Here is a 13,675-nt window from a genome sequence, read left to right as displayed (position 1 = left end):
TCAAGGGAAGTATTGTCAAGTATTAATCATTGCTAAAATCTGTCTTGCTTTCTGTAGATGTAACCTGACCTTTTAAAAGTCCTAGAAACTTTTAATTTGTATTAAAGGGATTTTTTAAAAACCTGTATATTTCAAGATTGTAGTTAAAAGTAATTACAATCATGGTATAGCTTCTAGGAATTTATAATGAAAACTGGATCAGTTGATTTCTTGTGATTATTGAGGAGAAATTAGCTGCTCCAAACCTCTATATTAATGTTGAGTGTGGAGTAAAAATAATAGCTTACATTGATTCAATTATTATTATATACTAGGAGTGATGCTAACATCACATTTAATTTTTGGAATAAGCTTATGATGATAAATATTATTTTCTCTGTTTTATAGACGTAGAACTGAGACGTAGAGAAATTACATGATCTGCCTGAGGTCACAACTAGAAATTTGTGGTGCCTGGATTCATACCCACGTTTTTCTTTCTGAAGTTTTTATATTGCCTTCACACTTGAATGATTTAGTTTGGGATATAATTCTGGCTTGGCAATCTCCCTCCCCACTCAACCCCCCTTAGCACTTGGAAGATGATATTCCACTGTCTCCAGGCTTCCAGTGCTCCTTTTGAAAAGTTAGCTGTCAGTATATTATCTTTCCTTTGCAGACAATGTATCATTTCTCTGTATTGCTTTTAGTGTTCTTCAGTTTTACTGTGTTGTTTCTAGGTGTGAACTTATTTTTATTTAGTTTGAAACAGAGTTATTGTCTTCTATAGATTTTGGAAATTTCTTAGCCATTGTATGCTTGGATATTGCCTCTCCTTTTTTCCTTCTGGAATTCATAATAGACTTAGGGTGGACCATCTCTCCATTTTGTATTTCTTCTCTTGGTTTACTTATTCTATCTTTATATGCTGCCTTCTGGGCAATTTCTATAGCTCTGTCTTCTGGTTTCTTGATTCTCCTTACGTCTGTGTCTACAATGCTATTTCCTCAGTCCATTGCATTCTTAATTTCAGTGACTATATATATATATATTTTTTTAAGATTTTATTTTTTCCTTTTTTCTCCCCAAAGTCCCCTGGTACATAGTTGTGCATTTTTAGTTGTGGCCCCTTCTAGTTGTGGCATGTGGGATGCTGCCTCAGTGTGGTTTGATGAACAGTGCCATGTCCACGCCCAGGATTCGAACCGACAAAACGTTGGGCCGCCTGCAGCGGAGTGCGCGAACTTAACCACTCGGCCATGGGGCCAGCCCCCAGTGACTATATTTTTTAATGCTAGAAATTCTGTTTGATTCTTTTTTATATCTGCCTATTCATTTTGTAAATGTCCCTATGTTTTTAAATATACTTATTTTTTTGCAGTAATAAATAGATTTTCAAGTGCTTTAGATAATAGTATTAATTCTGCTATATGTTGTATCATTTCACTGTCATGGTGGATTGTATTTTTTGTATCTTGAAATTTTGGGTGTAACCTTAGTGGAAATACTGTAAGGTCTGGATCAAGGATATATCCTGTACCTTTGTGTTTGTTTCTGTGAAGTGCCTTGTGGAGAACTGGTGAATTATCAAACAAATTTTAGTATGCTACTGAGATACTATTCAGTAATAAAAATCATTGAATTGCTGATACATGCAACAAAATGGTTGAATCTCAAAAGCATTATTCTAAATGAAAGAAATCAAACACCAGAATGCATACTGTATGATTCTATTTATGTCACATTCTAGAAAAGACAAAACCATGGTGGTTAATGAACAGAATAATGCGCAGTGGGAATAGGGATTGACTGCAAAGTGGCAAGAAGGAATTTTCTGGGGTGATGGGGATATTCTATCCGTTGATTGTGGTGAATATGCAGTTGTATATGTTTTTCAACAGAAATCAAATTGTACACTTAAAATTAGTGAATTTCATTGTATAAGAATTACACCTCAGTAAAGATTATTTAAAAAAAGTGGACAAAACTCATTGATAGTAATAGAAGTCTGAATGATAATTGCCCTTGAGGAGAAGTAGTAACTATGAGGGGACATGAAGGATCCTTCTAGGGTGTGGAAATGTTCTGTATCTTGATGTGGGTGTTACCTGGGTGTACCCAATGTTAAAATTCGTTGAGCTGTACACTTAAAACTTGTGTACTCTATATAGAGTTATAAATTCAGTAATAGACTACAAAAGAAAAAAATACTGTAGGGAAGGATTAGAATATAAAGTTGAGAAAATCTCAAAGAAAGTAGAGCTAAAGGACAAAGAGATGGAAAATAGGAGAGAAGAGATAAGAAAATTAGAGGACCAATCTAGGAAGTCCAATATCTGAATCAAAGGTGTTCCAAAGAGAACAGAAAAAATGGAAAGAAATCATCAATGAAACAATTCAGAAATTTTCCTAAAATTGAAAGATGTTAATGTCTAGATTGAAAGAGTCCCAAATAGGCCCATTTCAAAGCACATCAACAGTTTTAGAAAGCTTTTGTCAATGAGAAGATCCAGGGCCGGCCCTGTGGCCCAGTGGTTGAGTTCACGCGCTCCGCTTCGGCGGCCCAGGGTTTCAGTGGTTAGGATCCTGGTCGCGGATATGGCACTGCTCATCAGGCCATGCTGAGGTGACGTCCCACATGCCACGACTAGAAGGACCCACAACTAAAATATACTACTATGTTCTGCGGGGATTTGGGGAGAAAAAGCAAAAAAAAAAAAGAAAAGAAAATTGGCAAGAGTTGTTAGCTCAGGTGCCAATCTTTTAAAAAAAAGAGAAGATCCTACAAGCTTGCAGCAAGGGGAAAAAAAAGATGACATATAAAGGATCAGGAATTTGAATGACTTCAATCTTCTTAATATTGAAACCTAGAAGGTAATAGAGCAATGCCTTCAGAATTCTGAAGGAAAATTATTTCCAAACTAGGATTCAATAGCCAGCCAAACTATCACTGAAGTTTGAGGGATAAATAAAGGCATTTTTGGACATATTCAGTCTCAAAAATTTTACCTCCCATCTAGGGAAAATGTGCTTCATAAAGGTAAAGGAGTAAACCAAGAAAGAGAAAGGTGTGATAGACAAAAAAGGATTCAACATAGAAGAGGCACACGGCTCTCCAGGATGAAAGGAGATACCAAGTTGAACAGCCTTGGAAGGGAGATAATAGTGTCTTCCTCCAGAGCACAGGTTAGGCTTGCATAGAGCCCTAGAAGAAAGAGAGAGTATCTTCCTTTGGAACAAAGAGTAGGCATGCATACTGTTCAGTATAATAGACTTGGGTTTCCTAAACTTAGGGTTCCTCTCCTGTAATGCAGCCTATACCATCTGCAGGTGTCACCTGGCCCATTGTGTGTTGCCCCGTGGCAATTGGGGCTTGATACTGGTGCGAAAAAAAAATACTTTGGGTTGCATTGTCTTCTGGAAGTTTTACCCTTTTAGCTCTTATGTTTAGGTCAATAATTCATTTTGAGTTAATTTTTGTATATCATGTTAGGTAGGAGTTGAGGTTCAGTTTTTTTTTGGCATATGGATATCCACTTGTTTCAGCACCATTTTTTGAAAAAAAATTGTCCTTTCCTTGTTAACTTACCTTGACAACTTTGTTGAAAATTAATTGGCCATTTATGTATGGATCTATTTCTGGACTCTCTAATTTGTTCCATTGGTCTATGTGTCCATCTTTATGCCAGTGCCACACTATGTTGATTCCTGTAACTTTATAGTAAATCTTGGAATCAAATAGTATAACTTCTCCTACTTTACTCTTTTTTTGAAACTGTTGTGGCCATTCTGTGTCCTTTGTATTTCACTATAAGTGTTAGAATCAACTTGTCAATTTTTACAAGAAAAGATGCTGAAATTTTGATTGGGATCAGATTAACTCTGGAGCACTTTCAAGAGAGTTGACATCTTACCCATATTGAGTGTTTGAATTCATAAACATGCTGCACACACACACATATATTGTATCAGTTAATTTAGGTCATCTTTAATTTTTCTTAGCAGTTTTTTGTAGTTTTTAGTGTTCAGATCTTGCGCATATTTTGTTAAGTTTATCTGAGTATTTAATATTTTTGAATGATTTTAATTTTCAATTATTTATTGTTAGTATGTAAAAATACAATTGATTTTTGTATATTGACTTTGTATCCTACAACCCTACAAAACTCACTTATTAGTTTTAGTAACTATAGTAGATTTCCTAGGATTTTTTTCCATTAAGAATCATGTTGTATGTGAATAAAAGCAATTTTACTTCTTCTTTTCCAGTCTGTGTGCTTTTAATTTTTTTCTTGGCTTATTGCACTAGTTAAGACCTGTAGTTCTAATATTGAATAGAAGGGGTGAGAGCAAGTATACTGGCCTCGTTCTTTCTTGATCTTGGGAGAGAGCATTCAGTCTTTCACAGTAAATCTGATGTCAGCTGTAGGTGTTTCGTAGATGCTCTTTACTAGGTTGAGGAAATTCTCTTCTTAGTTTGCTAAGAGTTTTTTATTGTGAATGGTGTTGAATTTTGTCATATGCTTTTTCTGCATCTATTGAGATGATCATATGTTTCATTTCTAGTTTCTTGAAATCATATTGATTGGTTTTTTAGTATAAACCACCTTGAAGTTTTCGTATTAACCCCACTTGGTCATAATGCATTATCTTTTTTATATATTCCTGGGTTTGATTAGCTAAAATTTAAAGATTTTTGGCTTTGCATTCCTGAGGGATATTGGTATGTAAATTTCTTTTTTTTTAAATGTCTGGTTTTGGTATCAGAGTAATGCTGGCCTTAAAATATGAGTTGGAAGTTTTTCCGACTTTTCTTTTTTCTTAGAGAATTTGTTTAGAATTAGTTTTATTTTTCCCTTAAATGCTTGGGAGAATTCAGTTGAAGTCATTTGGATCTGGAGGGTTTTTTTGTGTATGTGGGAAAGATTTTAAATTACAAATTGAATTTCATTGATTGATATAGGACTATTCAGATTAATTACTCTATTTCTTCTTGAGTAAGCTTTGGTGTGTTTGACCTTCACAGAATTTGTCCATTTCATTAAGCCCTCTTTTGCCTTTTAGTATTTCTAAAGTTTGTAGTGATAGCCATCCCCTCCTTCATTTCTGATTTTGGAAATTTGTGTTTTCTCTCTCCCTCTCCTGGTCAATGTTAATACAGGTTTATCCATTGTAATGATCTTTCCGAAGAACCATCTTTTGGCTACATTGAAATTTTCTTTTGTTTTTCTGTTTCTATTTTATGATTTCCACTCTTAACTTTACTGTATTCTTCCTTCTCCTTCTTTTGGGTTTAGTTTGCTTTTATTTTTCTAGATTCTCAAGCTGGAAGCTGAAAGCAGGAGTCAGCAAACTACAATCTGGGGGCCAAATCCAGCCTGCCACTTGTTTTTGAATGGCCCACGAACAGAGAATGGTTTTGCATTTTTTTAGTGGTTAAAAAAGTCAGAAGAATACTGTTTTGTGAAATGTGGAAATTAAATGAAATTCAGATGTCAGTGTGGATAAGTAAAGTCTTATTGGAACACAGCCACACTCATTTGTTTACATATTGTCTGTGGCTGTCTTTTGCTAGAGTGGCAGAGTCGAGTGGTTGTGACAGACACTTGTGTTGTTCTCAGTGCTTCGCACTGCTGCTTGGTGGGCTCTAATCACAGTGCTTCAAGCGCCATGCATATCACTGTACTGAGAGATTTTGCTTTAGTTATTTATTATCAGCACATGCCCATCATGTCAAAACAAGAACAGATAAGAAAAATGGACTTGACATGTTATACTTTTAAGGCACAGTGGAATGTGGATTATTGAGTTAGGTGACAAAGCATTGTGATTATTATGCAATGGCACCATAGCTGTGCTAAAGAAATACAGTATATACTGACATTGCCAGACTAATCGTTCCTCACAGTATTCTCTATACACAAGAAAACAATGGTCAGAAAAATTAGAAAACTTAAGGAGTGTCTTACCACAGCAAAATTTCTTCACAAAATTAAAAAACGAAAATCAGGTTGCACTCAGAGTACGTTTATGAGTGTCTCATTTGTTAGCTAAACAAAGGAGTCATTTACTGATGGTAACTTTACTAAATCTTGTTTGATTGTAGCAGCCAAAGAAATGTGTCTGGAGAAAATAATTTTATAGTCTTGTTAAGACTATTAGCTTTTTGGCAAGAACAGTTGATGGGAGAGTTGAGAACATCAATAATCAATGGAATAATCAAAAAACAAGGCAAATGATTTTGAGTGGTTTTGCTGGGCTCTTGATGAATTGACAAATGTTACCAGTGCAACTCACTTGTTGTTAATTGAGAAGTCAATGCTGAGTTTGAAGTTACTGGAGAATTAGTTTTAATGAAAAGTGTTCGTGGAATAATTACAGACCAGAATATTTACAAAAAGTTGAGAAAACACTAATTCTTTACAACCTAAAGTAGAATCTGCTAAGATGTGTTACAACTGATGGTGGTAAAAATGTGTTTAGAACAGAAAAAGGCTTAGGTGAACAAATTTACAAAGCTGTGAAAATGTGGGTGGTTAATGTCTATGGTTATTCATTCAGGTATTTTGGTATATTCAGGTTATTCAGCAGGTATTTTGCAGAGGAATTTGAATCTATCATGTGATATGGAACCAGGAGTGCCTCAGGACTCAAGAATGTTGCTGTTGTGGACATTGTCATTCCATGTCAGTTCCATGAATTTTTGTCAGAAATAGAAGCTGAGTAGCGTGACTTGCTCTGCCACACCACAGTTCAGTGGCTTTGTAGTGGTAAAGTTATATTGCAATCTTTTGAGCTTAGGGCTGATTTGAAATTTTTCTGAATGAGAGGAACTACTCTCAGGTAGTTTTATTGAACACTGCATGGCTTTGGCAGTCAGTTTTTGCCGCAGACTTGCTAATGTTTCTTAATGAATTCAACATAAAATTACAAAACAAAACAGTGCTTATATGCAAAACTAAAAGTTATTTTGATGCCAACTAATGTTTGAGTCACAAGTGATATGGAACTGTTTTGTGTAGCTTTCCATGCTGTCAAAAGTTAAAGCAAAGAAGCGAGATCTCCATTCCTACCCAGATTTACAATAGGTTTATTTTCTGAGCTCAAACTACAGTTTCAGCAACATTTTTCAGACTTTGATGCAAGTGCAAAGGAAATTTCCATATTACAAACTCCATTTAACTCTGCAATTGAGGCGCTTCCACCCAGCTTTCAGTTGGAAGTGATTAATCTGCAGTGTAAGGACATGCTCAGAGACAAATGTCAAGAGGAGAATAAATTCCTTAAGTGCCCTCCAAACAATGGATATGCTGAATTGAAATCATTTGCTTGAGATTTGATAGCAATATGTTACAGTACCTGTCTGGGTACAATTACATTTTCAGACATGAAATACATAAAATCTTATTAAAAAGCAGCATTAACATATGAACGTTTGCAGTTGGTTTGGATGATGGAGAAGACTAAGTGAAATACTATCCCCTCATAGAGTTCCATTCCCTTTAGTAGACCTGTTTTTACAAAAAGTTGTTCTCAGCTATTATTATTATAATATTTTGAATTTCATCAATAAAAATTGTGGAAATTTTTTTCTTGTTATATAAGTCCATACATAAAATCCTCAGTTTTGCCTGTTGGCCTTCAAAGCCTAAAATATTTACTGTCTGGCCCTTTACAGAAAAAGTTTGCTGACCCCTGCTTTACATCAAGATATTTTTATTCTGCATAGTTGTGTACCTGCACTTATTAGCAGAATTAAGGCTTTTGTCTCACAGTAATTTTAAAAGAAAATAATATATGGAACAGTTTTGTTTCTGCTGGATTTGTTAATTGCAGCTTATTCATTGTAATAAGACCTTACTGCTTTGTGTTCGTGTTCTAATTTGAAGAAGAGGCTTTCAGTGTTCTTCCTGTAGTCTGTGGGTAGATCTACTGTATGCTGAAATATCTTACTTTGTGAAAGTAGTATACTATTTGCTGCAGTGTGATTCTTAAGCAACATAGATGCTGCCTTCAGGGAACCTATGCTGGGGGAAGGGGCAAATAATATGCCAAAATACAAAAAGCAAACAGCTCTCAAGGATGTGCTGGAGTCAGTTGAAATGCCTAGAACTAGATGTGGTTAATTTTGAAGAAGAGTTTTTTGCCCCTCAAGAATAGATAAGAGGCAGAGAGAAATAGCCAAGCTACCCACACCAAAATTTAATTCCCTCAGGAAGGCATGGAGAAATGTTTTGATTTTCTCTACTAAGTGTATTCATTGGCTTATTGTTCCAGGAAATGAGTAGGGCAATTTGGACTCTTTCCTAGGATGTCATTCTTCTCTGTCTCTGGACTTCCTACTCTTTGTAGTCTTGGGTGGCAAGTGTCTTTGCATAGAAGCCTTGGATGATTCTGGGAGACTTTTGGGAAGCCTGGAAGAAAAGCCAGAATTACTGGGCTGGAGGGCCTTGGTGGAAACCAGGGGTTCACGTGATACCTTCCTATCACCTCTAGAAGGGAAAAGATGAATGATAGTTATTTGCACAGACAAAAAGTCAGAGAGAAGAACAGGAGCGTAGAAGATTACGAGTTGAGGAGCCAAAAGGGCTCCGGTAGTTTAATTCAGAGGTATTTGCTTAGATTTAAGTTATATGGGACAATTAAATGTATATAAATGATGGACAGACAACTATAGGCTGTTCCTTTAAAATGTATTCCTTAAGTAAGATTCTTTTTGTTCTTGGGGCCAAAAAATTTTAATGAGAAGTAATTTCTGCAGTTTTAATTGACATCAGTGGAAAATATGTTATTCATATATTTATTTCAGGATTGTCAAGAATAAATTGAATAAAATAAAGCAAGTTCGTCATTACTGTTATTGCAGCTCGTGTAATTATAAATGAGGCTGGAAAACTAGTGTCCAATTTAGGTACCTGTAACATAAATCAGTAGTTCAGAGCTGCGTGATTTCTCTCCTTTATCCCCTTGGGTGTTCTTTTATGATCTCTTTTGCACTTCCAAAATTAGAAACTTTGTTCAGTATTATAAGATGCATTCGGATAACCTCAAAGACTGAGAGAACCACTTTGACTTCCAAAGTAGTTTTAAGCAGATATTTTAAAGAATAATAAAAAATGTTTTAAAGTCAGTGCTGAAAACTTAATAACAAGTCCTTATGTTTTATGTTTAGGTCTCTGAAAGAAGATGAATTTGGCTGAGATTTGTGACAATGCAAAGAAAGGAAGAGAATATGCACTTCTTGGAAATTATGACTCATCAATGGTGTATTATCAGGGAGTGATACAGCAGATTCAGAGGCACTGCCAGTCAGTCAGAGACCCGGCTGTCAAAGGCAAATGGCAGCAGGTGAGGCCACATCAACGTGTTCAGTGAGTGAGGGCGGTAGTCTATTACGCTTGAAAGATTAGAGTTGGAAAGTTAGTTTGAGATTTTGTAAATACTTCTTAATTGATTACTGAAATATATTTAAAATGTACTCTGAATAATTTTTTGTCTTGCCCAGTTAATATTTTATATATTTTTGATAATGTATTTCATCAGACATATTTCAAAGATATTTAATTCTAATTGAATCTACTTTTTTTTTTTTAAAGATTTTATTTTTCTCCTTTTTCTCCCCAAAGCCCCCCGGTACATAGTTGTATATTTCGCTGTGGGTCCTTCTAGTTGTGGCATGTGGGACGCTGCCTCAGCGTGGTCTGATGAGCAGTGCCATGTCCGCGCCCAGGATTCGAACCAACGAAACACTGGGCCGCCTGCAGCGGAGCGCGTGAACTTAACCATTCGGCCACGGGGCCAGCCCCTAATTGAATCTACTTTTAATGTTTTTTTTTAATTTTCATGATCAGTTGTCTGATTGTGTGTGATTACAAATTTTTGAAATCAGGTATTTCTATTCACCCTTTCTCCTTTCATTTTTACATGTATTTTGACCCATTTCAGAATTTTTACGTGTATTTTGACCTTTTTCTTTTTAAGAAAGTTTCCTCTTCTTTTGAAAGACTCCTTACATACAGAGAAGTCAGTAATCTAATAAAAAACACTAATGTATTTGTTATGTCTCTTGACTATACAACTTGATTATATAATAGGACAGTTAATAAAAAGTTGAATTGTATTTCCCCACTTATTCTTAAAACTTAAAATCCTTTTAAAATTAAAAGTACAAAGTCAGGCATTTCTTTGAAGTTTCCATTTTATGTAGTAATGCCTTTCAAGTGTTTCTTCTAATTTCTTCGTTAGTCAGAAATTGATGTTTGATTAAGTTTTCAGGGTAAATTTGGCTTATTTTCCGACTTAAGTGTTACCAAATTATGTTGAGTGAGAAGAATATACTTGCTGTAACTGAAGTTGAAATTTTTAGTTGTATTCTTGTATTCTGCATACTAGCCAGAGGCAAGAGTTGTTTATTAATGTAGCATGGAAATGTTTTTGACATGTTCTTAATTGTCTTAGTGACCATTTCTATTGAGATATTTCTACTATATTTCTTTTCATTAGGTTCTGAAGTTTCGTCTCTCCAAGTATAGCATATAATTGCATATATTAACAGTTGAATTTTACCTAGATTTTTCTTTGGTTCTACAACTCCTATATGTTCCTTTCTATATATTAATCAAGATAAAGTTAAGGGAGAGTTTCTTATGCTCTGCTTTACAGTAAACTCTGCTTTCTGGTTAAAAAAATCAGAACTGTTAAAATGAATTTGTAAATGTAGTTTTCAATCTATTATCTGTTTGCCTTTGAAAACTAGTTTGGGTAAACAAGAATTTCCACCTAGTAGGTGCTCAGCGAAGTTTTGTAAATATAGGAAGAATCTTGCCTTTGAGCTCAAAATAAATTTTACCCAGAACTTGAAAGAATTTAAACAAGTGCAAAAGAATTCAGATTTTAGGTGAAGGAGAATTTAAATAAAAATAGGAGGTGGGTAATTCATACCCATTGCCATGGTATAAATATGTGGAATGAACTCATGTAGAATGAACTGAAGTATTGTACCACTTCAGGCTTTCAGATACTCACGGCAGCATTACATAGTGATATTGGGGGTAGAAAATGCTGGTGAAATTTTAGCTGATAATTGTTTGGAAGGTATTTATAAATATATTAAAAGTGTTTAGCATAACATTATAGATTTCTGGGAATGATTAACTTTTTGCTGACTCAGTTGCTTTTTTTAAATGGTATAAATGGTTATCACATTCTTTGGTGGAAATAGAGTTCCATTATGAAAAATAAATAACTACTTTTCCTACAAAAAGGTATGTAATTATGTCTTTTTTCAAACCGATTCCCACCTTCCTATCTTAGTTTAAGTAGTTCTTTGTTTTCTGGCTATGTTTTAATGACTCATTTTGCATACTTTAAGTGACATTAAGAAAACTTGCACTCTATGGCAATTTATTATTTGCAGTTTATATAAACTTTAAACAGTTTCTAGCATAAAGGTTATTTTTTTAAGGTTCGGCAGGAATTATTGGAAGAATATGAACAAGTTAAAAGTATTGTCAGCACTTTGGAGAGTTTTAAAATTGACAAGCCCCCAGATTTCCCTGTGTCTTCTCAAGATGAACCGTTTAGAGATCCCGCTGTTTGGCCGCCCCCTGTACCTGCAGAACACAGGTGGGTGGGACTTTATGTTCTCTTTAGGTACTTCTGTAATTAATTGATATTCAGAGTGAAGAGGGTGAAGCTTTATTTGAACAAAGTATTAAAAAGTATTTTGGTTGGGGGGCGGGCGTGTAGATTTATTTGATAAGGAACAGAAGTAAGTCACTTGTCATATATCTTGCTTTTAGAATGTTTTACTACTGTAATCATAACAGTAGAAATCTTGTAGTCATAAAATTTATCGGTTAAGTGAGTTCTTTTAGATTTATAATATCAGCATCAAAACTTGGATGGCTTTTTTGCTTTAAAAGACTCTAACAACTTTAGATGAAATGGTGGACAAATTGGATTCATCTGGTTGAGCCTACAGCCAGTTTCCAGAGTCCTAGTGTAGAAGGAACCTTACCATTCTTTAAAGGTTAAAGATCAGATTCCCTAGAGTGGCAGGTAAGGATCTAAGTTTATCTCCTATGCATTATCTACATTAAACCTCCCTCTTCTTGTTCTTTCCTGTAATCTTGTCTTTGCAGTCTGTTCCTTCTTCAAGGACTACCCATAATCCCCATCTAAGCAGCTCGTATTCATTCTTCAAGTCTTATCCCCACTGTATTTCCTCTCTGTAGTCTTTTTCAATTTGCCCAGGCATTAACGGTTTGTTCATAGCAGTTATCATATTGCATTTCTTTGTCTCTTCACAAGATTAGGAGCTTTGTAAGGGAAAGAACCATGATTTTATTTACTCAAAACGAGTAATAATGGGGCTGGCCCCATGGCCGAGTGGTTAAGTTCACGCGCGCCGCTGCAGGCGGCCCAGTGTTTTGTTGGTTCAAGTCCTGGGCGCGTACATGGCACTACTCATCAAACCACGCTGAGGCAGCATCCCATGTGCCACAACTAGAAGGACCCACAACGAAGAATATACGACTATGTACTTGGGGGCTTTGGGGAGAAAAAGGAAAAAAATAAAAAATCTTTAAAACAAAACAAAACAAAACAAAACAAAAGAAACGAGTAATAATGAACTTCCCTTGGTAACACAGAGTTTGGCGTATAGTAAGCATTCAGTCCCCATTGAATGAATAGCTCCATTAATTCTGTAGGTGAGGACACTGAGACCTGAGAGACCCTGACCTATAAGATAGGCTAGACCAGATCTGAGTGTAGGTCTTTCTGGCTTTCAGTCCATTTGATTGTGAAGTGGTATTGTGGCCAGAGCGTTGCATCATAAAAAATAATTTTCCCCTTGGTCAGTAGCTGTGATCGTGTCTTTTACTTGTTGATCTCTTAAAATTTCCTAAAAGCATTTGGAGAACTGTGAAAAGTGGTTAATTTATTCCTTCAGGGTTTTTTCCGCTGAACAGATAATTTTGTGATTCATATTATAAAAACACTAGACAATGATTCTTTTCTAAGGTCTACAACAATATAGTGCTTTCCTCCATGTGTTTTGGATTAAGGTAACCTTAACCCCTCAAAAGGCAATGTTTCAAGTCATAGGATTGTAACCATGGAAGTTCTAAAGTAAATATTGAAAAAACGAAATAGTGGCATTTTAATCTATCAGAACTTGAACATTTTGTGAATGTATATAAAATAAAATACTTTGTTTTTTTCTGAAAGTCATTAATTCAGAAATATACTTCGTTTGTTTATTTTTATTTTTTTGTTAATTTTATTATTTATTTATTGAGGAAGATTACCCCTGAGCTAACATCTACTGCCAATCCTCCTCTTTTTGCTGAGGAAGACTGGCCCTGAGCTCACATCCATGCCCATCTTCCTCTACTTTATATGTGGGATGCCTGCCACAGCATGGCTCGCCAAGCGGTGCCATGTCCACACCCAGGATCTGAACCGGCGAACCCCAGGCCACCAAAGCGGAACGTGCGCACTTAACCACTGTGCCACTGGGCCGGCCCCTACTTCTAGTTTAAAGCTAAAAGCTGACAATAACTATTTTTATTTAGATGTAATGAACATATCACATTGTGTAAGATGTGTGTACAACGTGTTGATTTGATATATTTATATATTGCAATATGATTACCACCATAGCATTAGCTGATACTTCTATCACGTCACA

General features: G+C 35.4%; 1 protein-coding gene across 13 annotated transcripts in view; it reads left to right on the top strand.

Moving 5' to 3' along the window:
• KATNAL1 (katanin catalytic subunit A1 like 1) overlaps window positions 1–13,675 on the top strand; it is a 79,606-nt gene that overhangs the window by 9,394 nt on the left and 56,537 nt on the right. For all 13 annotated transcript variants that reach the window (XR_011427659.1, XR_002800970.2, XR_011427660.1 and 10 more), the window contains exons 2-3: window positions 9,152–9,327; window positions 11,444–11,604. Coding sequence is in view for 10 of the 13 variants with exons in the window: in XM_070239467.1 (XP_070095568.1) it covers window positions 9,166–9,327; window positions 11,444–11,604 (323 nt within the window). In the remaining 3 variants the exon portion in view is untranslated. The remainder of the gene's footprint in view (window positions 1–9,151; window positions 9,328–11,443; window positions 11,605–13,675) is intronic.

This window comes from Equus caballus, chromosome 17 (assembly GCF_041296265.1).
Source record: "Equus caballus isolate H_3958 breed thoroughbred chromosome 17, TB-T2T, whole genome shotgun sequence".
NCBI lineage: Eukaryota > Metazoa > Chordata > Mammalia > Perissodactyla > Equidae > Equus > Equus caballus.
The sequence above is the reverse complement of the archived record's forward strand: the minus strand, read 5'-3'. Positions and strand labels throughout refer to the sequence as shown.